This window comes from Salmo salar, chromosome 13 (assembly GCF_965601325.2).
Source record: "Salmo salar chromosome 13, fSalSal1, whole genome shotgun sequence".
NCBI lineage: Eukaryota > Metazoa > Chordata > Actinopteri > Salmoniformes > Salmonidae > Salmo > Salmo salar.
Window position 1 is genome coordinate 86788903 of NC_138303.1, and position 22871 is coordinate 86811773.

Consider the following 22871-nt stretch of genomic DNA (forward strand, 5'->3'; position numbering starts at 1 on the left):
ACAGTTTTAACAGTAGCCAAGTAGGCTACTGTGGCTATTTGTTCATAATGTAGGCCTACCAGAGTGGCCTACCATCAAAAACAATGGAGGAAAATGCATCCCATAATGTTTTAACATGGAAATAGCTGTTCTATCATTCAGCCTAAGGTAGCAGCAAATTTGTGGTGTTCAACGTAGGCCTACATTCCATAAGATTTTTGACAAAAACATGCAGGGCTTGACATTAACCTGTTTATCCACTTGTTCTTCAGACAAGGAGGTGACTGAACAGTTGTGTTGTTTGATGCAAGAAACCACTTTACAAAATAAAATTCATTATTATCCCCATACCATTATTACAGAGAATCAGACAAATTATGCTACCCTCTGCCTATTGACTATTTAGCTTATTCAAGACCGTCTCAAAATATAACACTGCCCCTTTAAGACATAAAAAAAAGCTCTTTACCTGACTTGATTTTCAAAGATGGCTAGAAATGCACACATTTTGTGCTCTTGTAGGAAGAAACCACTCTCAAATTGTTGACTAGGAATTCACTATAACTCGGCTAATAACTCACAAACTAGCAAAGAATATGAACAAATGTGCGCAGGTGGCTACACAGCTCTCGCTTTTATCTCAAAACAAGTGCATCTACTCACGACCCTCATGCAGCCAATATGTCTACTGCAGCTCTGATTGGTTATGGCGCACCGGCCTGCATAGAGTACGGGCCTGAGTCGTGCATGTCAATGCAACAGAATCCTACTCCAATGCGTGCTGCCTACAATAACATCTCTTGCACAGTTAGCTTTGCATAGTTCATTTTGTTTCGAAATGTTACATTGAAAGTGGCTAATATTGCGTTGATTCGAGCACAATTCCCACAGCAGAGCGAAACGTTGATAGTGTTAACTGAAGGGGAAAACTCTAGAAAGTTGAGAGAAGTTCTATCTGTGCGGCTGTCTGAGGGGAGCTGTGCGCCAGTGTGCAGTTTAGAGGGACCATTGTCAGTGATCATCATGAATGTCTGGCATTCTGAAAAGCTGTCAGACAGAGTAGAGGTCTGCTGTGGGCTATCATCATGTCTAGAACTAAGAACCTAGCTACCCTCAACATGAGTTACATTGAAAACGAATGAGTTTTATGTGTGAATATATTTACATTTGGCAAATATGTATGTCCAGCTGTAGCATCCAACTGTTCTGTTTCACTACTGTACTTTGATCTACAAACAATGCTAATTCTGAGGATGAAACGTCACTATTTTTCTAGGAATAACAGAAGAGGATCCAGCATCCAGTCTACCATTCGGTAATATTACAATTACCCTCAGAAAACAGTTCTTTATTTGTGTGAGTTAGTGTGACTGGGGTCAGGTGTGATTACCTGTCCACACTGGTCTCCTGCAGGCGGTTGTTCATGATGGCGAATGCGCCCACCCCCCCAGAGAAGCCGTTGTGACGAGGAACGTGGCTCTGACGGGGGCCCTGGTGAGCCGTCTCACACAGCTGCTTCTGCAGCAGCGCCAGAGACACCTTATTGGACGCTGTGAAGTCATTCACCGAGATCATCTCCCCAGAGAGACGACGGCCTCCAGCGACCCCGTCCACCCCCATCCCAGCGTCCGTCTCGCTGTTACACACTGTTTCCACCGAGGCGTCTGTGTAGCGGTGTCGCCTCGCAGGGGGGTGGGACGGGGTGGGCTGCACAGCGTTGCGTTTGAGCCGCTGCTGGCGGACCCGTGCGGGTGGAGGCCTCAAGCCTGCGTGTTTGTTAGGGAAGCAGGGGCAGCAGAGCCGCCGGCAGAGGCCCCTCTTAGGGCAAGAGCAGGGACAGCGCCGGCCTGGGCAAGCCAGCCGGGTCAGGATCCAGTTGAGAGTCTGTTTGATGATGATGGAGATAACGTTGAACAGGGAGTAGATGCAGCACACGCCCATGAGGATGAAGAGACAGTTGCCCAGGCGATAGGCATCCTGGGCCTCATAACGCTCCCTCTGGCTACTCACCAGGTCCCCGAAGCCGATAGTGCTGAAGGCCACAAAGCAGAAGTACAGGGAGTCCATGTAGCTCCAGTCCTCCATGGAGCAGTACAGAGAGGAGGCACTGCAGGCGATCAGCACAGACGCCACTCCCAGGATCAGCATCACGTAGTAGACAGAGGGCTTCCAACCCTCCAGACTGTCCTCCTCACTGCGGGGCTCCCCGACCCCAGACACAGGCCCCACCCCTGAGCGACTCATCCTCCGCTCGTGGCACCAGCGCATGATGTAGGCCAGCATGGTGATGATCCTCTCCAGGAAGAGGTTGAAGAAGAGGATGGTGGCGGCACAGCCGATGAGGCCGTAGAAGATCAGGAATATCTTACCAGGGATGGTAGCTGGGGTGGTCATACCAAAGCCTGGTGGGAAAGAGTACAAAAGAGAAGGGTCAATGTGCCAATTGTTTGTCAAATAAGTGCCTTTACATTTGTTCTTACTTAGCACTAGATGTCGAGATGATAAAGGATGTGAAGTGGCTATTGATATAGGTCTTTTCATTTCATACCATGAATGCAATTTATATTAGAGTAAGGGATTATCATTTTACAGTACTGGGCACTTTATGTTGACAAACTCAAAATAAGAGAGACTGAATGAGTCATGAAAACAGGAGCTGAGAGAAAGAAGGGATGAGATGGAAACATTAACAATGTTCAGTCATGAGTAGTGATCACATAACAAAAAGCTAAAGTCCCAGAAATGCAAATTTACCTCACATGCCCAGATGTACATTGAAATTGAACTAATTTGACAATTAGTGCCTCGGAGTCTCACCGATCATCAATCTAATCCCATCCCAGCTTCCTCTCCTCTCTCTTGTCATCCCCATCATCTACTCAATAAATATTCTACATTATACTGTGTATCTGTTGAGACAGTTGTGTTCAGTTTGCATCTACATGACAGCAAATAACTTTTGCATCTTAAATACCCTGACCCTCACAGAGAGCAGCTGTCCAACTCACCGATGGTGGACACAACCGTGCTGACAAAGTAGAAGGCTCCAGAGAAGTCCCAGCGGGGCCTAAGAGCGTCCATTCTGATCCCAGCCCCATTGGCCTCTTCATACTGTCGCAGTAGCGTGTGCAAGGCTCCCAGGCTTACCTGGTGACTCAGGGTGAAGTTGGCCAGCTGCTGGTCCCAGAGGCGGCGGGCACGGAGCTCGGAGGGGCGCTCCAGGGCGGAGAACACAGCTGCCCCACACAGCAGGTAGAGCAGGATAAGCCCTGCCAGCAGGCAGAAGCGGGCATTGTCCTCATTGAGGGGCGGCCGGGGGCAGCAGCCTCCACTCCGTTTACGAGCCATGAGTGCAGCTAGCCCAGCACAGATACAACACCGCACTAACATACACTGCCTGTCTGAGCCTGCCTTATTAACCCCACTCACTACACATACATCACACACACCAAACTACAGCACAGACACAAAAATACAAGCTTAACATGCCCTAATATGCTAAAAAAAGTGGGTACCCACACAGAGAACCTACACACACAGCTGCCCCCCGATGCCAGGGATGTTGATGGTTGATCCATCCAGAGTGCTCTCAATGTGTTGTAATGTCCTGACTGGTCATTCACCTCTATGAGTTCTGAATCTGTATGGAGGACTCAGGACTCCTGACTGTATGGTCACAGTTTATGACTATGAAATCCTGAACTGGTCTGTGAACAAGATACAAGTACTACTGGGTAATTAACTTGGTATTGGAATTGTTTTCAATCAACAAGTAGAAATACTTTTTCCGATCTTTTCTCAAAATGTGTATTTTCATTTACTGACATCTGTCTTGTAAAGTCAAACTATCATGAATCACTAGAGCTCTTTACTTTTCCTGAATATCAGAGAGCATCATTAAAACCTACACCTCTCATCATGTTTTATTTTTTTTACATGAATTGCTCATAAGGCTTTTCGATAATTCATATCACATATTATCTGAATAATAAAGAGAGGCAAAACATACCTGATTTTTGAGATCTTGATTAATCCGATAATTTCACACTTTATTCAAACAGTTTTTGCACATGGCCATGGTGAGACTTGATCTGCGGTTTAAGGTACCTGCACTGAGCATGCTTTTCCAAGGATCTGATGATCAGTGACCATGGAGATGAGAGCGAGAAAGAAAGAGAGCGAGAGAGAGAGAGCGAGCAAGAGAAAGAGAGAGATAGAGAGCAAATAGAACCCATGTTTGCAAGCAAACCTTGATTGGTGTAATCATTTCTTGATTTTAGAAGATTTCCTATTCATGTCCTCCAACCTGTAATCAACATTCAATCTAATATTCTCTCTCACTGGGCAGACAGTAACAGATGGTCTTCAATATATTATTGATATGCAAATACTGTCTCTAAACTGATTAAAACACTGGATTTGAGCTGTAAACTGATTAAAACACAGCAACTTCTTATTTGCATGGTATTTATCCATGCAACATCTGACTGCAAATGTGGCATTCAAATACATCAGACCTTCAGAGGTGTTCTGAGGTGGTTCACACAGCTCATTGATTATACTCTTATCAGGCTTTACCAAGTGATTAACTGAGTCTAATTTTCAGACAACCACATGTTCTCCTCTCTCCTTTGGTTTAGTACCAAGTGTCTCAGGTACACGGTGTGCCTCCTCTCTGTTGTAGTTTGTGTGGGAGGGATGGATTTGTTCTTTCTGACTGCTCTTTTGTGTTTATCCGTCTGCCTTTAATCTTGGATGAGGGCTGAGGGGTACTAGAGGGGCATTGGTTCATGCTATGACACTGGAGTACTGAGTGTCCAGGTGCAGAAGAAAGATGCTGTGCATGAATGAGAGACACCGACCTTTACACCTTGTGATGGAAATGTGTGTAATGTGAAGAGACAGTCTTGAAAATGTTCATCTTGTCTTAGTGTCATAAATAATTATTGGTTCCTGCCTGTGCTTGGTAAAGATATGAGGGGGGCGACATGCCCTCCTTAGGACCATCTGCACCGTGCATCCCACTGCTGGCTTGCTTCTGAAGCTAAGCAGGGTTGGTCCTGGTCAGTCCCTAGATGGGAGACCAGATGCTGCTGGAAGTGGTGTTCAAGGGCCAGTAGGAGGCACTCTTTCCTCTGTCTATATATTTTTTTAAATAAATATCCCAATACCCCAGGGCAGTGATTGGGGACACTGCGCTGTGTAGGGTGCTGTCTTTCGGATGTTAAACGGGTGTCCTGACTTTCTGAGGTCATTAAAGATCCCATGGCACTTATTGTAAGAGTAGGAGTGTTAACCCTGGTGTCCTGTCTAAATTCCCAAGCTGTCCCTCATATCATCATGGTCACCTAATCATCCCCAGCTTGCAATTGGCTCATTCCAGCCAAACCCTCCCCATGTGCTGCCCTATGGAACTACCGATCATGGCCGGTTGTGATACAGCCCGGGATCGAACCAGGGTCTGTAGTGATGCCTCTAGCACTGAGATACAGTCCCTTAGACCGCTGCACCACTCGGGAGCCTATTTAAACCCCTGTATGAATAGAACACTGGTGTAGAGGAGGAATTTGTGATGTAACACACATTTATAATGGGTTACTAGAGATAAAGTAACATAATATTGAGTATAATGGGTTACTACAGATCTGATGATGTAACAATAGAAAAAATTATATTAACTTACATACCCACACGTACGTAAGTGGTGTAAAAGGTATTCTGAGAAATGTTCAGAGTGGTCCCTTTATGGATAATTTGAGGTATGATAAGGTTAAAGCATTGTACGGGACTTGACTTACCCCTAACCAATAAAACTATAAACGCTTATGAGATTTCCCCCACCCTTGTAAATAAACCCCATACCCTGTTAAAAAGACCCATTGATTTTCTGTATTCACCTACTCAGCCATTTAACTTGCTAGGTAGAGACTTATTATGGACAGATCACCATGCCATCTACAGGGGACTGATAGACAGTGCCAGTCCATTTAATACATATTGATCCCTCCAAAGTATTACATATGAATCTTAAAATAATAGACATTTAATAAGTGTGAAGCAGAAACTGAATATCCAACAGAGATTGGTAATAAAAATATAGAGCATTGTTAGGGTAGACTAAAATTAAAACAATGCCTTCCAATATGGAGAAAGTTATCATGTTTGTTTTGTTTTAAACCTTGCAATAGGGGGAAAAGCAGAACATTGTTTGAGAGTGACCCGTGTGTATTAGAAGTAATAGATTGAGAAGGTCTTCCTATTGGGAAGAAGGGAGTCCTAGTTGAAGGAAACATATGGAGACTAGTGAAAGTAACAAAGCGAATGGTAATTGGCTTTCAGATAGCACTCTAATAAAACAATATCTTAGTAATTTGAAGAAGTAAATGTTTTAATACAAGATCACATGACGACCAGAGGTATGAGGGCGCCATCTTGTGTTTGGGTTAGAGATAAGCCTCCAGTGGAACAATAGATCGTACACACATACTTAAATCGCTGGACACAGTTCCACGTTATGGAAACAGATTATTGTTTTAGATGACATTACCTTCTTACTTAAATCATTTGTGCTAGCCAAACTATAGAATTGAGCAATAAATTGTCAAAAATGTGTGTTATTCAATTATTCAAACCTCTGTCCCAAATTTCCCCACTGTGTCCCTTACCCCCACTGTGTTCCTTACAGCCTGTTTGAGTTCAGTAATGTCATCTAAAACAATAATCTGTTACGTGGAACTGTGTCCAGAAGTAGATCCCAGTAAAAATGTAGGTACCGAATATTGAGCCGATAAGCCTGCACCAGATCAGAAGGTCCTAGCAGATTTGTTAAACAACAGATTAAGATTACAAGAGAGGGGCCTAATTCAGCTTTACGGGACATCGTATCATTTGATGTGTCTGAAGTATAAATGTGTATGAAGTATAATTCTGTATACACATGGTTTTATTAAGACTTCCTGCCCAATATGCAGTAAACTCGATTAATGGTTAAGAAATTTTAGGACTGATTAAAATGTAGCGTAATGAAAACTAAGTACATGTTTATTTTCTTTCTTCCAGCATTGATGGAATGGCCGCTAGCAAGTTTTATTTTTACATTTAACAATGATTCTCTGTATTACTCCCTTTGAAAGACTTCCTGAGGAAAGGATGCAGCTTAAAGGGCACACAAATGAAAATCTCTGAAGTATCTAATATCCGAGGTTTGGTTGCATACATGTAAATTCTCATGATAAGAAATGTACTGAAAAAGCCAATGTAATCCTGATACACAACATTTTTTAAATGTTTAAAATATAGTTAAATAATTTGGTGTATTTGGTGCATTGAGAGGTTCTCCAGCGCACTGAAAATAAAGGATGATTCATTTAATATTGACTTTGAGAGTCCCTGTGTAGAATTTCCACAACAACTATAGTGCTTTCAGAAAGTATTCATACCCCTTGACTTTTTCCACATTCTGTTGTACAGCCTGCATTTAAAATTGCATTTAAAATGGATTCAATTTAGATTTGTCATGGGCCAACACACCATACCCCATACTGTCAAAGTGGAATTATGGTTTTAGACATTTTTACAAATTAATTACAAATGAAAAGCTGAAATGTCTTGAGTCAATATGTATTTAACCCCTTTGTTATAGCAAGCCTAAATCAGTTCAGGAGTAAAAATGTGCTTAACAAGTCACATAATAAGTTGCATGGACTCAGTCTGTGTGTAATAATAGAGTTTAACATGATTTTTGAATGACTACCAGATCTCAGTACCACACACACAGATAATTGTAAGGTACCTCAGTCGAGCAGTGAATTTCAATCACAAAGACCAGGGAGGTTTTCCAATGCCTCACAAAGAAGGGCACCTATTGGTAGATAGGTAAAAAAAAAAAATCATACATTGAATATCCCTTTGAGCATGGTGAAGTTATTAATTCCACTTCGGATAGTGTATCAATACACCCAGTCACTACAAAGATACAGGCATCGTTCCTAACTCAGTTGCCAGAGAGGAAGGAAACCACTCAGGGATTTCACCATGAGGCCAGTGGTGACATTGAACAGTGTTTAATGGCTGTGATAGGAGAAAACTGAGAATGGATCAACAACATTGTAGTTATTCCACAATACTAATCTAAATGATAGAGTGAGAAGAAGGAAGACTGCACAGAATATTCCAAAACATGCATCCTGTTTGCAGTAATGCACTAAAGAAAAACTGCTGCAAATGTGGAAAATAAATTTACTTTTTGTCCTGAATATAAACCGTTATGTTTGGGACAAATCCAACAAAACAAATCACTGAGTATCACTTCATATTTTCAAGCATGGTGGTGGCTGCATCATGTCATGGGTATGCTTGTGATTGGCAAGGACTAGGGAGTTTTGGGGGGGGGATAAAAATAAACGTAATAGAGCTAAGCACAGGCAAAATCCTGAATCAGGAAAACCTGGCTCAGTCTGCTTTCCACCAAACGTTGGGAGACAAATGTACCTTTCAGCAGGACAATAACCTAAAACACAAGGCCAAATATACAGTGGAGTTGCTTACCAAGACAACATTGAATGTTCCTAAGTGGCCTAGAAACAGTTTGGACCTGAAATGTCTTGAAAATCTATGGCAAGACTTGAAAATGGCTGTCAAGCAATGATCAAAAACCAACTTGACAGAGCTTGAAGAATTTTAAAAAGATAAGTGTAAAAACTGTAAAATCCAGGTGTGCAAAGCTCTTAGAGACTTACCCAGAAAGACACATAGCTGCAGTTGCTGCCAAAGGTGATTCCAACATGTATTGACTCAGGGGTGTGAATACTTATCTAAATTGCATATACAGTGCATTCGGAAAGTACTCAGACCTAGAGCTGGCCTCCCGGCCAAACTGAGCAATCGGGGGAGATGGGCCTTGGTCAGGGAGGTGACCAAGAGCCTGATGGTCACTCTGACAGAGCTCCAGAGTTCCTCTGTGGACATGGGAGACATTTCTAGAAGGACAACCATCTCTGCAGCATTCCACCAATCAGGCATTTATGGTCAAGTGACCAGACAGAAGCCACTCCTCAATTAAAGACAGCCTGCTTGGAGTTAGCCCAAAGGCACCTAAAGGACTCTCAGACCATGACAAACAAGATTCTCTGATCTGATGAAACCAAGACCGAACTCTTTGGCCTGAATACCAAGTGTCACGTCTGGAGGAAACCTAGCACCATCCCTACGGTGAAGTATGGTGGTGGCAGCATCATGTTGTGGGGATGTTTTTTAGCAGCAGGGACTGGGAGACTAGTCAGGATTGAGGGATTGATGAATGGAGCAAAGTACAGAGAGATCCTTGATGAAAACCTGCTCCAGAGCACTCAGGACCTCAGACTGGGGTGAAGGTTCACCTTCCAACAGGACAACAATCCTAAACACACAGCCAAGACAACGCAGGAGTGGCTTCGGGACAAATCTCGGAATGTCCTTGAGACATAAAATGTAATTAAAAATATGGAAAAAGTCAAGGGGTCTGAATACTTTCCAAAATCACTGCATTTCCTTTTCAAAACATTAGAATAACATTCGAAAAACATGGTGTTTTCACATTGTCATTATGGGGTATTGTGTGTAGATGGGTGAGAAAATATTTAATCAATTTTGAATTCAGGCTGTAACAACAAAATGTGAAATAAGTCAAGTGGTATGAATACTTTCTGAAGGCACTGTACAAAATAGCCTTCAACTGACACTTCTGTTAGTGATTTCAGATCGTATATCAATGTGTGTCTAGGAAAGGCTATTTTAAGAGCATATCTGCTAGCACAAGTTTAGTGCTGCAGTCTTGCGTTCAGAAGTTTTTTGCATCCATTATTTTTCGTCTTAAAATGCTCATGTGTCACTTACCACACTGACACTTATCATGCTGTTATGCACAGAATGAAAGATGGCAATATCCCTAAATCATACAACCCATTCCTTTTCTTTATCCTGTGTCCAATAATTAGCCAAAAAAGCATCAGAAGAGTCTCCCTTTTAATATGAATTCATTACAATAATTAAAATAAGGCAATATGTATAATATTAGACAATATATGAAGACAACATACAACAGATATACAACAATTACATCTGCCTTAGATAAGGCTATCTACGTTGTGAAAACTATATCAAAAACATGGTTTAGATTAAATTAGGTCCGATAACAATCTAAACAGACTGGCTGGTGGAATTATTGGAACTTTACCAAAATGTACATTTGTCTGGTCATCTCCTGGTCCATGACATAAAGCTGTTTATCCAGTATTCTTTGTACTGTAGCACAACCTTGCAATAGGGTTGTTTGCAATACAGCGTGAGAGAGAGAGAGAGCAGATAGAACCCATGTGTGTAGGCATACCTTGATTGGTGTAATCATTTCTTGATTTTAGAAGGTTTTCTATTCAGATACAGTGGTCAGTCAGCGATAGTGAGCTACAACAAAGAAGCTGTATGTAAGCTGTGTGGGACTCATAGTAGGGGTGCAGAATCAAGGGCCTGTACTCGAGCAGCAAAAAGCAAGACATGCTTCTCAACTGCTGCATTGATTTCCTTTTGTGAGGCACGTGGATTCTTCTGCACAAAGTCTGCAATGCTCTGGATACATTCTTTCTGTGAGGACAGAGGTAAAGCAAGCAGGTCAGCAAGTGTCTACCCAGACACATAAACATGAACCACATGAACACTACAGTCAGGGCCGGCTGTACGGGTTCGTAAAGCCGGGCATGGACCCCCCCCCTCAGTTTTGTTTCCCCATAAACATAACAAATGGTATATGTACCCTACCCGGTTTTGCCAGGCCTGCCAGTAGCACAGACCGGGACAGAGGCTATATGCCGGGTGTACGCTCATGATCTGAGGAGGTGTGAGGGAGGGGGTATGTAATAATGTAATATTTTGTATTTAAAATTAAAAAACGCATTCAATTGGGCACCTAGCCATGCAATGTTACAAGGTACTGCCTTTATTGCCTTGTTTAGGAAGCTCATTGGATCCCAGGGTCGGTTTAATTTTTTTTACAGAGAGGGGGAAAAAGTTCACTTTTGCAGTCAGCGACAGCTAATAATAGCCTAGCTAGTAGCTTCGTTAAGTTTGGTAATGGCGCGCAGAATAATTATAGCTAATTGGCTAAGCTTTGATCAGCATGGATATCCAAAAATGGCTGGGCACTACCAAGAGCATAAAAACACAGATGACCACCATGCCGAGAGTGATGCCAAGCTCACTGACCAGCCTGCAGGCCCAACCACCATCAGTGTTCTTCAAAGATATGGCGGGCCTTTGTCAGCAATGCCTACTGTGCTTTTCGCACTGAAACATGATTAACATTTTTGGGGAATCTACAGCAATGTGTGAAAATTCATTACCCACCCTGAAGAACATAGTCAGTGAACACAGACTCTGAACATAGAGCATGCTACATCAACGAAAAGCCCAGCTTATCCAGCAAGCCTTTGAGAGGGACACAGCAAATGTGGTTTCTAAAAACAGATAAAGCAACACCTCACGGCACAGCGCCTGTCCCCTATTTGACCTAGATAGTTTGTGTTTATGTATTGATATGTAGGCTACGTGTGCCTTTTTTTTTACATTTATGTAGTTCTGTACTTGAGCTGTTCTTGTCTATTAATGTTCTGAATTATGTAATGTTTCATGTTTTGTGTGGACCCCAGGAAGAGTAGCTGCTGCTTTTGCAACAGCTAATGGGGATCCTAATAAAATACAAAAAATAACTGACAAGTATATTTTGCCAGGAAGGAGAATCTTTTAGATTTATCTGTGATTCTTAATGTCATCGATTGCTTTTATAGGTCTAATTGCTAATGATAGATATACGGCTTTGAGTTATTTGAAGGGTATAAGGACAATGACCAACGTAGCCTAATTAGTTGTGCTATTAGGTGAGCCCTGGCACAGTGCTCCTGTTGTCCTGGCTGTCCACTTCAACATCACACGCTTTCTTGTGTGCAAAATGACATTTGTTGTGTATATGGCTGCATTTCAGATAGGCCTAGATTTTGTATGTCGCAGTATTAGGACCAATACCGTGTGTAGCCTACTAAAAGAAGCAGGCAAACGTTCACTCTTATCATTCATTTGCATTACACAGTCGTTGTGTGATAGGCTACTGTAAAGGTGATGTCAATAGTATGAAAACGACACATAGCCTACTTTTTCACCCCCCTCCCTGCTCTCTTGCTATAGTGTGTGTGTGTGTGTGTGTGTGTGTGTGTGTGTGTGTGTGTGTGTGTGTGTGTGTGTGTGTGTGTGTGAGAAACTCTCCCACACAGAAAATATTGCACACCTGGAGAAGTGGCGGCTTGGTTATGCTTATTGTGTAGTGTCACAAATTCAACAGCAATGTTGCCTATAGTTGTAATGATTGAAGTTGAAGATATGAAGCCTGTAAGCATCTTTGATAGCCTAGTGGTGCTCATTCTGTTGAGCTGATCTGTGTGTGTTGGTAGGCGCAAATTACGTGTAGGCCTTAGACAGCTACAGCTGCATTTCAGATACACTAGTATGTCTAGTGGGGTGCATATATTTCTTGTGTTATTATATACAACGAAGGTTGTTGATGGGAATGACCATGGACTTAAAATGCCCCCTCAGGCATGTCATCCTCGAGCGGGGCCTGACTACAGTATGTTTGACAACTTCTGCCAAGATTGTTTAGTATGTAGACTGCTCCTATAGACTATAAGAATTGTCTTTCCATTCTGTTTAATCAAATCACCTTAAAAGCGTCCACTTCTCTTTGTCCTGTGAGACGGTTCATGAGCTCTCGTGCCACCTGAATGCCTGTGATGGCCGTTAAGATCTCCTTGTCTTTTTCGCTGTCTGAACGGAGCCAGCCCAAAAGCGCTAACTGGAAAAAGAGAGGGCAGGTTAGCAGCTGAGTACATGTTACAGCAACCACATCTATGATCTTACAGGCACAATTCTTAATTCATTTTTCAGCCAAACGAAAGCCCTGCCACTTAATTTACTATAGCTGAGCTATGTGGCTGGAGAAATAACCACTCTCAAATTCAAAGACTGACCTATAGATGCAAGAACTGACATTGTTTATAAACATCTGAGTAAAACAACCTTGTATTTTGGGACATAATGGAATAGGAAAAATGCTATATGAAGTACCCTGCCCGGTTTTGCCAATGAATGTAGCGCTAGGGATATCATTTATTTAAATAGCCATTGAACAGATCAAACAGGCTCTAACCAATAATGTATATGCCTATGACCAGAGCCATGTATTAAGATACATCTAAACATAGCTATGGCTCTGACTAACCAATCTATCTGCATTACATTCTATCTATTATAATTTGTAAACTAAATAAATCCAGGCTTTTTCAATCGAAAATACTGACCTGCTGGAACAACTGCGAATTGGACATTTCACCTGGGCTCGATGATCCGGACATGTTCAAATATTTTACGTAAAACAAATATACAAGCTACTATAACAATAATTCTGTAGATGTGTAATTATCCGATTGAAATGAACAAAAATGTAGTCTCAATCTCAAAAGACTCACAGGCCAAAAACGAACCCCGTGTATCCACTTCCTGTTTACGTTTAACTACATTACTTCGTGTGCTAAGATCTGCTACGCAAATTGCCACCACCTTGTGGCTATAGCGAGAACCTTACATAGTAATATATAATAATAATATAATTAAGCAATAAGACCGAGAAGCCCCTGACTGCAGTGTGCCGTTCGGAGCCGGGATCAATGTGGGCAGAGTCAAACGCTTTTAACCCGAACCCCTCCCTTCCGGTGACCTAAATAGTTATGTTCACGTCGAAGGTATCAACGAGTCTTAATCGAAAAGCGATTCTTAATCGAACCTAACCTACATGGATAAAAACATTGGACATTAGGTGCTGGTCAATTTAGTTTAGCCTTTGTTATTGTTTGTTTACTGTAAAACGAATTTGATCATTGCCGCACTTATTTTCTAGAATTACAATGCGTTATAGCTATGTTTCATTAACCACTACCTCTAGTTTTTCAGTATAAATCCTACTATTTTAAAGTCATAGGTTTGAAAGTTGTATGTCAAAGTGTGTCTGTTCATATTTGAACACATTTAACACATACTGAGGCCACAAGCTAGGGAGATTTTCTTTCTAGATCCCCTCCATGGCACTGGCTGGAGAGATGAAAGTCGCACCCAACCATTCTGGTTTTTAGGGAACCCGGTTTCATCCCATCTGGATAGTGGTAGTTCAGTTTAAGACCACATGTCCATTTTTTAAAAAAAATGTAAGGCTCTGTTTTATTTAAAGTAAAATGTAATATGTAAAATATGTTTGTACTTACATACATGTATGATACATCATTTCCCATTCGTTGCATTAAACAGATGGAAACAGAACCATAGACAACATTATCAGTGGGCAGTTCTCTTTGAACCCATTATGACCCCTTCAAAATATTGAGTTCAAGCCTTTGGGCTAATTCAGTTCCAACTGTGTTCAAAACTGTTATGCATGCTGGAGTATAAAAAGCTGTTGAATTGTATTTTTTCTTTACTTTCACATACACTGAGTTCACAGAAACATTGCTCGGATCTTGTCCCCTGGACCTTGGAGGACTTTTGGTGTGGATGATGTTCAGGTTAGATATTTCTTTAAATTATTCCACTGAACTGTACCATTTGATTGTCATTCCTTTATTGAAAAGTGTACCTTGTTCACACCACAGGGCCTACCAACGCAAAGTTTCTCAAACAAATGGGGGGTGTTTGTTTTGATAGTAAGATGCTGGTTATTCAGTATATTATATTAGTCATATATTTTCTGTTGCTATAACATATGAACAATTATAATTTCTGTGCTTGCAACACACTAGAACTAGGCACACTATTGTGGTGCCTAGTTCTCCTGCAGAACTTTCCCATGTTGTATGTATATTACACAAACTTTTCATTTGCATCCTTAAAATCACTTGTTTCACTGTAGCCAGACTGACCTGAATATATTTTCATATTGTTGTTAGTTGTTGAGTAGTTATAGATATCACTGAAAACCTCTTTAGTAATAGTGGCTTTTGTTTGCATGGTGGTATTGTAAAAGTGGGGAGTCATTTTACTTATTCACCCAATGAGGCACTTCTCTTAATATTTATTCTTCCTTTTTCTTCAAGGAAGCAGATGTTCTCTAAGGGACACCCTAGAGGCAGCAAGGTGGTGAGAACACCTAACATATGAAGGCACAGTTTCCCTCCCTAGTGTAACTGGGATGGACGGGGAAGACCGCATTACAACCCTTAAAGAACTACGGTTGTATGATGGAGGGGGAAGACTGCATTACAACCCTTAAAGAACTACGGTTGTATGATGGAGGGGGAAGACCGCATTACAACCCTTAAAGAACTACGGATGTATGATGGAGGGGGAAGACGCATTACAACCCTTAAAGAACTACGGATGTATGATGGAGGGGGAAGACCACATTACAACCCTTAAAGAACTACGGATGTATGATGGAGGGGGAAGACCACATTACAACCCTTAAAGAACTACGGTTGTATGATGGAGGGGGAAGACCGCATTACAACCCTTAAAGAACTACGGATGTATGATGGAGGGGGAAGACCGCATTACAACCCTTAAAGAACTACGGATGTATGATGGAGGGGGAAGACCACATTACAACCCTTAAAGAACTACGGTTGTATGATGGAGGGGGAAGATGCATTACAACCCTTAAAGAACTACGGTTGTATGATGGAGGGGGAAGACCGCATTACAACCCTTAAAGAACTACGGATGTATGATGGAGGGGGAAGACGCATTACAACCCTTAAAGAACTACGGTTGTATGATGGAGGAAGACCGCATTACAACCCTTAAAGAACTACGGTTGTATGATGGAGGGGGAAGACGCATTACAACCCTTAAAGAACTACGGTTGTATGATGGAGGGGGAAGACCGCATTACAACCCTTAAAGAACTACGGTTGTATGATGGAGGGGGAAGACCACATTACAACCCTTAAAGAACTAGGGTTGTATGATGGACAGGGAAGACCACATTACAACTCTTAAAGAACTACGGTTGTATGATGGAGGGGGAAGACGCATTACAACCCTTAAAGAACTACGGTTGTATGATGGAGGAAGACCACATTACAACCTTTAAAGAACTACGGTTGTATGATGGAGGGGGAAGACGCATTACAACCCTTAAAGAACTACGGTTGTATGATGGAGGGGGAAGACCACATTACAACCCTTAAAGAACTACGGTTGTATGATGGAGGGGGAAGACCACATTACAACCCTTAAAGAACTACGGTTGTATGATGGAGGGGGAAGACGCATTACAACCCTTAAAGAACTACGGTTGTATGATGGAGGGGGAAGACCGCATTACAACCCTTAAAGAACTACGGATGTATGATGGAGGGGGAAGACCGCATTACAACCCTTAAAGAACTACGGTTGTATGATGGAGGGGGAAGACGCATTACAACCCTTAAAGAACTACGGATGTATGATGGAGGGGGAAGACGCATTACAACCCTTAAAGAACTACGGTTGTATGATGGACAGGGAAGACATCATTACAACCCATAAAGAACTACGGTTGTATGATGGCCTGGATGAAGAGGAAATATTCTCCTCAAGGAACCATTCATGTTCTCGTTCCAGTTACAGAGGGATTATTAGATGTTCTTTGTGGAGGCAGTTGACAACACAAAAATTACTGTCTTTGCCTCTTTTGAGGAGCATGAGTGAAGCCATTTTTGAGGAGTGGTCAAACCTTGCTTTTGTCTGCTGTGTTAATTGTTTCATTTGTTAATTGTGTTATGTTGTTTACTAAAGATGACATAAAAGTCACCCGAGTCTCTGATCTCTTTACTGGAGCCGGTATAACTTAATGTACAAAGCATATAGTCTGTCTCCATTCTCATGAGGAAAGTAAATAGCATTATAAATCAGGATAGGTAGTAACTGTATATTTATTCTCAAATAATATAATTACAAAGTTATAACATTTATCAACACAAATTTAACAGGACATGACATACATAACAAGTCTGTTGTTCACTGCAACAATATCAGTAGCTTGTCTCAAATATAGCATGAAGCAAAAAGTGTTACAACATATGTGCTGGTACCACTTTATATAATATTTCTTACAATCTTCAAAAAGGAAATATGTTTGTATTCAACATGTTCCTTGCACAAACGTGTGTGTTCGTATTCAGTGTGTGACTGTCAAACCTGTGGCGGACATAAAAAAAAGGTGGTGGGCGGGGTCAAATGTTTGACTCCGCCCACATTGATCCTCACCCCAAACTGCACACTGCAGTCAGGGGTACTTGATAAGACCCGAGGAGGTGTGGTATATGGCCAACATACATAATCAGTACATACACACAATATATCTTAGTACAGTGCAAATTACAATACATTATATATAAAATGTCTGTGTCTCTTCACAGTCCCCTTTGTGCAGTAAGGTATTCTTTTATCCGTTTTTTGAAATTGGTTTTATTGCTAGCTTGAGTTACCTGGGGTGGCAGAGAGATCCATGTAGTCACGGCTCTATTTTAAATCTATTTTCAATTTGGGATTGGATCATTAGATTTGGCAATGTCAAAATTACTCAGGCATTTCTAATTGACTGTATATTTCATGAGCATTAAATCAAATCAAAATGTATTGGTCGCATACACAGTTTATCAGATGTTATAGCTGGTGCAGAAAAATGCTTATGTTACGACCTCTAACAATGCAGTAAAAAAGTCCACCATTTTAATTTTGAAAAGTATTATAAAAATATAAGATCCCATAACTTGACCTCCTGTGACACGTAAGCATATAATAGTATTAACTAGACCTTTTACATAATAGTCAAATTCACTTCCCATACTGATGATAAAGTCTTTAATCCAAAACACTCAACAGGTAAATGTAGCTAGATGAAAGTAAGTATTTTACAACAATGACCAGAGCAACTGGTCTGCTCAACCCAACAAACTCACTGGCCAGAGATTGACTTAAACATTTATCATCATCATCATCATCATCATCAGTGGTATCCAGCTCTATGACAGAGTACAGTACATTGGTACTGTCATACAGTTCAGAACAATGGCCATTGCTTAGGACAATGACTGCACATACTCAGCTGCAGATTGAAAGTAGTAATCTGACTAATGAATGATGAATGTAACACATAATGGATAACGGTGTATTATCCACATAACTAGAGGTAGCTACAACAGAGGGTGTGGAGACGGAAATAGTGTTGGTTATCGCTCTGCCTTAGGTTTGGAGAAAGTTCCTAGTTGCTTTGTGTTCACATCTTTCAGCTGGTCTAGCTGTCTCTGTCCGCGCCGGTAAAGGTATTCTATGTGCATAACATCAGTCTTCTTGATGCTGGAGTTCTCTCGGAACTCATCCTGGATCCTGGGCAGAAAGCCTGGCTTGTCCTGGCCAGCACGCAGGAACTGGCGGTACAGAGACAACACCTGTTTCTGCAGCTTACTGTGGCGTACCATGGTGTGGAACACAGGGCAACAGCAACACAGATGACAAGGGAGGGCGACTGACCGGAGGATTAAGCAGTCTCACCGTTGACTAAGTCACAAATGCATCAGAGTGTAGATGAAGTGTCTCCTAAACCTATGGGGGAAAGACATAGTGGCTGGTGAAACAAGGATCTTATCTGGCCATGTTAATAATCTTCTCTTATGGTTATAGCTCGGTGTATTGCTGAAGATACAACTATAGCTACTGTCCAAAATAATGTATTAGCGTCATGACAATGCCTCTTCCCCCTCAGGAGGCTGAAAAGATTTGGCATGGGCCCTCAGATCCTCAGAAAGTTCTACATCTGCACCATTGAGAGCATATTCACTGGCTGCATCACTGCTTGGTATGGCAACTGCTTGGCATCCGACTGCAAGGCGCTACACATGGTAGTGCGTATGGCCCAGTACATCACTGGGGCCAAGTTCCCTGCCATCCAGGACCTCTATACCAAGCAGTGTCAGAGGAAGGCCATAAAAATGGTCAAAGACTCCAGCCACCCAAGTCATAGACTGTTCTCTCTGCTACCGCACGGCAAGCGGTACTGATGCACCAAGTCTGTAATCAACAGGACCCTGAATGGGGCGGCAGGTAGCCTAGTGGTTAGAGCGCTGGGCCAGTAACCGAAAGTTTGCTAGATCGAATCCCCGAGCTGACAAGGTAAAAATCTGTTGTTCTGCCCCTGAACAAGGCAGTTAACACTCTGTTCCTAGGCTGTCATTGAAAATAAAATGTGTTCTTAACTGACTTGCCTAGTTAAATAAATAAAAAACAGCTTCTACTCCCAAGCCATAAGACTGCTAAATAGTTAACCAAATAGCTACATCAGGACTATCTGCATTTAAAGTTTGTGCAAAAAGTCTGACTCATCACATACGCTGCTGCTACTGTTTAATATCTTTCACTTTATTCCTAGTTACAGTGCATTCAGAAAGTATTCATACCCCTTGACGTTTTCCACATTTTGTTACAGCCTTACTCTAAAATTGATTAAAACAATTTTTTTCATCAATCTAAAATACCCCATAATGATAAAGCAAAAACACGTTCTTAGAAATGTTTTAGAAATGAAAAATTACACTTCTAGTTTTTTACATTTTATTTCACCTTTATTTAACCAGGTAGGCCAGTTGAGAACAAGTTCTCATTTACAACTGCGACCTGGCGAAGATAAAGCAAACCAGTGCGACAAAAACAACACAGAGTTACACATGGGATAAACAAACGTACAGTCAACAACACAATAGAAAATCTGTATACAGTGTGTGCAAATTAAGTAAGGCGGTAAGGCAATAAATATGCCATAGTGGTGAAGTAATTACAATTTTGCAATTAACACTGGAGTGATAGATGTGCAGATGAGGATGTGCAAGTAGAAATACTGGTGTGCAAAAGAGCAGAAAAAACAAAAAAACAAATATGGGGATGAAGTAGGTTGGATGGGCTATTTACAGATGGGCTGTGTATAGCTACACCGATCGGTAAGCTGCTCTGACAGCCGATGCTTGAAGTTAGTGAGGGTGATAAGTCTCCAACTTCAGTGATTTTTGCAATTCGTTCCAGTCATTGGCAGCAGAGAACTGGAAGGAAAAGCGGCCAAAGTAGGTGTTGGCTTTGGGGATGACCAGTGAAATATACCTGCTGGAGCGCTTGCTACGGGTGGGTGTTGCTATGGTAACCAGTGAGCTGAGATAAGGCGGAGCTTTACCTAGCAAAAAATTGTATTCAGACCCTTTACTCAGTACTATGTTGAAGCACCTTTGGCAGTGATTACAGCCTCAAGTCTTCTTGGGTATGACGCTACAAGCTTGGCACACCTGTACTTGGGGAGTTTCCCTCATTTTTCTCTGCAGATCCTCTCAAGTTCAGTCAGGTTGGATGGGAAGCGTTGCTGCACAGCTATTTTCAGGTCTCTCCAGAGATGTTCGATCGGGTTCAAGTTCGGGCTCTGGCTGGGCCACTCAAGGACATTCAGAGACTTGTCCCGAAGCCACTCCTGCGTTGTCTTGGCTGTGTGCTTAGGGTCATTGTCCTGTTGGAAGGTGAACCTTCGCCCCAGTCCGACGTCCTGAGCGCTCTGGAGCAGGTTTTCATCGAGGATCTCTTTGCTCCATTCATGTTTCCCTCGATCCTGACTAGTCTCTCAGTCCCTGCCGCTGAAAAACATCTCCACAACATGGTGCTGCCACCACCATGCTTCATCGCAGGGATGGTGCCAGGTTTCCTCCAGATGTGACACTTGGCATTCAGGCCAAAGAGTTCAATCTTGTTTTCATCAGACCAGAGAATCTTGTTTTTCATGGTCTGACAGTCCTTCAGGCGAATTTTGGCAGACTCCAAGCGGGCTGTCATGTGCCTTTCATGCAGGAGTGGCTTCAGTCTGGCCACTCTACCAAAAAGGCCTGATTGGTGGAGTGCTGCAGAGATCGTTGACACAATCCTGTCTCGGGGGTCTACGGACAATTCCTTCGACGATGGCTTAGTTTTTGCTCTGACATGCACTGTCAACTGTGGGACCTTATATAGACAGGTGTGTGCCTTTCCAAATCATGTCCAATCAATTGAATTTATCACAGGTGGACTCCAATGAAGTTGTAGAAACATCTCAAGGATGATCAATGGAAACAGGATGCACCTGAGCTCAATTTCAAGTCTCATAGCAAAGGGTCTGAATACTTATCTAAATAAGGTTAATGTTTTTTAAACATTTGCAAAGATTCCGAAAAACCTGTTTTCGATTTGTCTTTATGGGGTATTGTATGTAGATTGATGAGGGAAATTAATTTAATACATTTTTTAATAAGGCTGTAACGTAACAAAAGTTGGAAGAGGGAAGGTGTTTGAATACTTTCCAAATTAACTGTATGTACATATCAACCTCAATTACCTCGTACCCCTTGTACAGGGTCGGTTCCAGGCATAAGCGACATAAGCAGTCGCTTAGGGCCCCCCAGCTGCTAGGGGACCCTAAGGAACTCAGTCAGGGTCTAAACTTACTATTTAGACTAGAGTAAGAATAGTAGAATACACCAGGTGCAATTTTGAAATTTGGTTGTGCATCAGCAGTTTTTCTCTTGTTATATCAGCCATGTCAGCTAACAACTTATAGATTGTTAGTCTAGCCAGTTATCTAAACTTGTAGTATTCATGGCCGAATATCGACCGACACGCAGGGCAAGTGCCCTGACCTCCAGGGGGCCCCCATTCATTTTGTAAGTCATTCTCACTAAGATATCATATTAACATAAGTCCTTACAAAATGTGTAGAATTGCAGGAAATCAGCTTTAAAACTGCAAAAATGTCTCTCCACCCGATGGCAAAATGAGTAGCATTGCAGGAAAACATACATTTCTCTCCACCGTCAAGAGGGGGGCCACAATAATGTTTTATCGTGAGGTGGAGGGCCCCCCAACCTCATTTTGCTTAGGGTCCCCAAAAGTCTTGAACCGGGTTGCGCTTGTATATAGCAAAGTTATCTTTCATCATCATGTATCTATTATTACTTTTATTATAATGTGTTTTACTTTTCTATTACTTCTCCCACAGAAAACTTGCTTTAAAACTACATTATTTTCTCTACGCCCCATGGCAAAATGTGTAGAACTGCAGAAAATGAACTATAAAACATACAATTCTCTCCGCCGTCAAGAGAGGGGGCCACTATGTTTTACCTTGAGGTGGAGGGCCGCGCTTGTATATAGCCAAGTTATCTTTCATCATTGTGTATCTATTATTACTTATATAATGTGTTTTACTTTTCTATTACTTCTCCCAAAAAATATCTCTATGCATTGTTGTGAAGGGCCCATAATTAAACATTTCACTATTAGTCCACACCTGTTGTTTATGAAGCATGTGAGGAATAACATTTGATGACAGCCCATGAACCTTATTATCTCTGACGATTAATAAAGTGTGGACAGTACAGCAAATGTATTATATCAGTGAGTCACATCAATAAAATCTGACAACTTCTTGCTTGCGCGCTTTCTGACTGACCTATATGAACAACAAAGAGGAAAACTTTACAACACATTTTACATATAGACTGATACCGAAACACCACAATATGGGTTAAAGTCAATTAGCTAGATAGCTAGCGTAGCTTTACAGGGGTAGCTAGAACTGCTAGCTAGCCAGCCAGCCAGCTAACCTACCTTGACAGTCAGTATCAACTTCGAAAATAGCTTCGCTTGTCTTTGACAAAGAAGTGCGTCTCATATCAACTCTGATGAACCTTTCATTAATAACCTACTTAGCTACAATTTAAACAGCCCGAGGAGAATATTGCTAACACACACTACCACAGATGAAAATAATGAGCCAGACT

General features: G+C 41.8%; 1 protein-coding gene and 2 long non-coding RNA genes across 3 annotated transcripts; all 3 read right to left on the reverse strand.

Moving 5' to 3' along the window:
- Positions 1-1365: 1365 nt before the first annotated feature.
- LOC106568036 (potassium channel, subfamily K, member 13-like) lies at positions 1366-3327 on the reverse strand. The gene is made up of 3 exons (XM_014138040.3): positions 2988-3327; positions 1818-2381; positions 1366-1745 (listed from the first exon to the last, which is right to left on the reverse strand). Exons 1-3 carry the CDS (start codon positions 3325-3327, stop codon positions 1366-1368), a joined length of 1284 nt encoding a protein of 427 aa, XP_013993515.1.
- Positions 3328-9968: 6641 nt separating this feature from the next.
- On the reverse strand, positions 9969-13642 carry LOC106567817 (uncharacterized). Its single transcript, XR_014380174.1, has 3 exons — positions 13359-13642; positions 12722-12853; positions 9969-10596 (listed from the first exon to the last, which is right to left on the reverse strand). It is a non-coding gene; the product is annotated as an uncharacterized LOC106567817 (long non-coding RNA).
- Positions 13643-16943: 3301 nt separating this feature from the next.
- LOC123726090 (uncharacterized) lies at positions 16944-22871 on the reverse strand. The gene is made up of 2 exons (XR_006758372.1): positions 22699-22871; positions 16944-18633 (listed from the first exon to the last, which is right to left on the reverse strand). It is a non-coding gene; the product is annotated as an uncharacterized LOC123726090 (long non-coding RNA).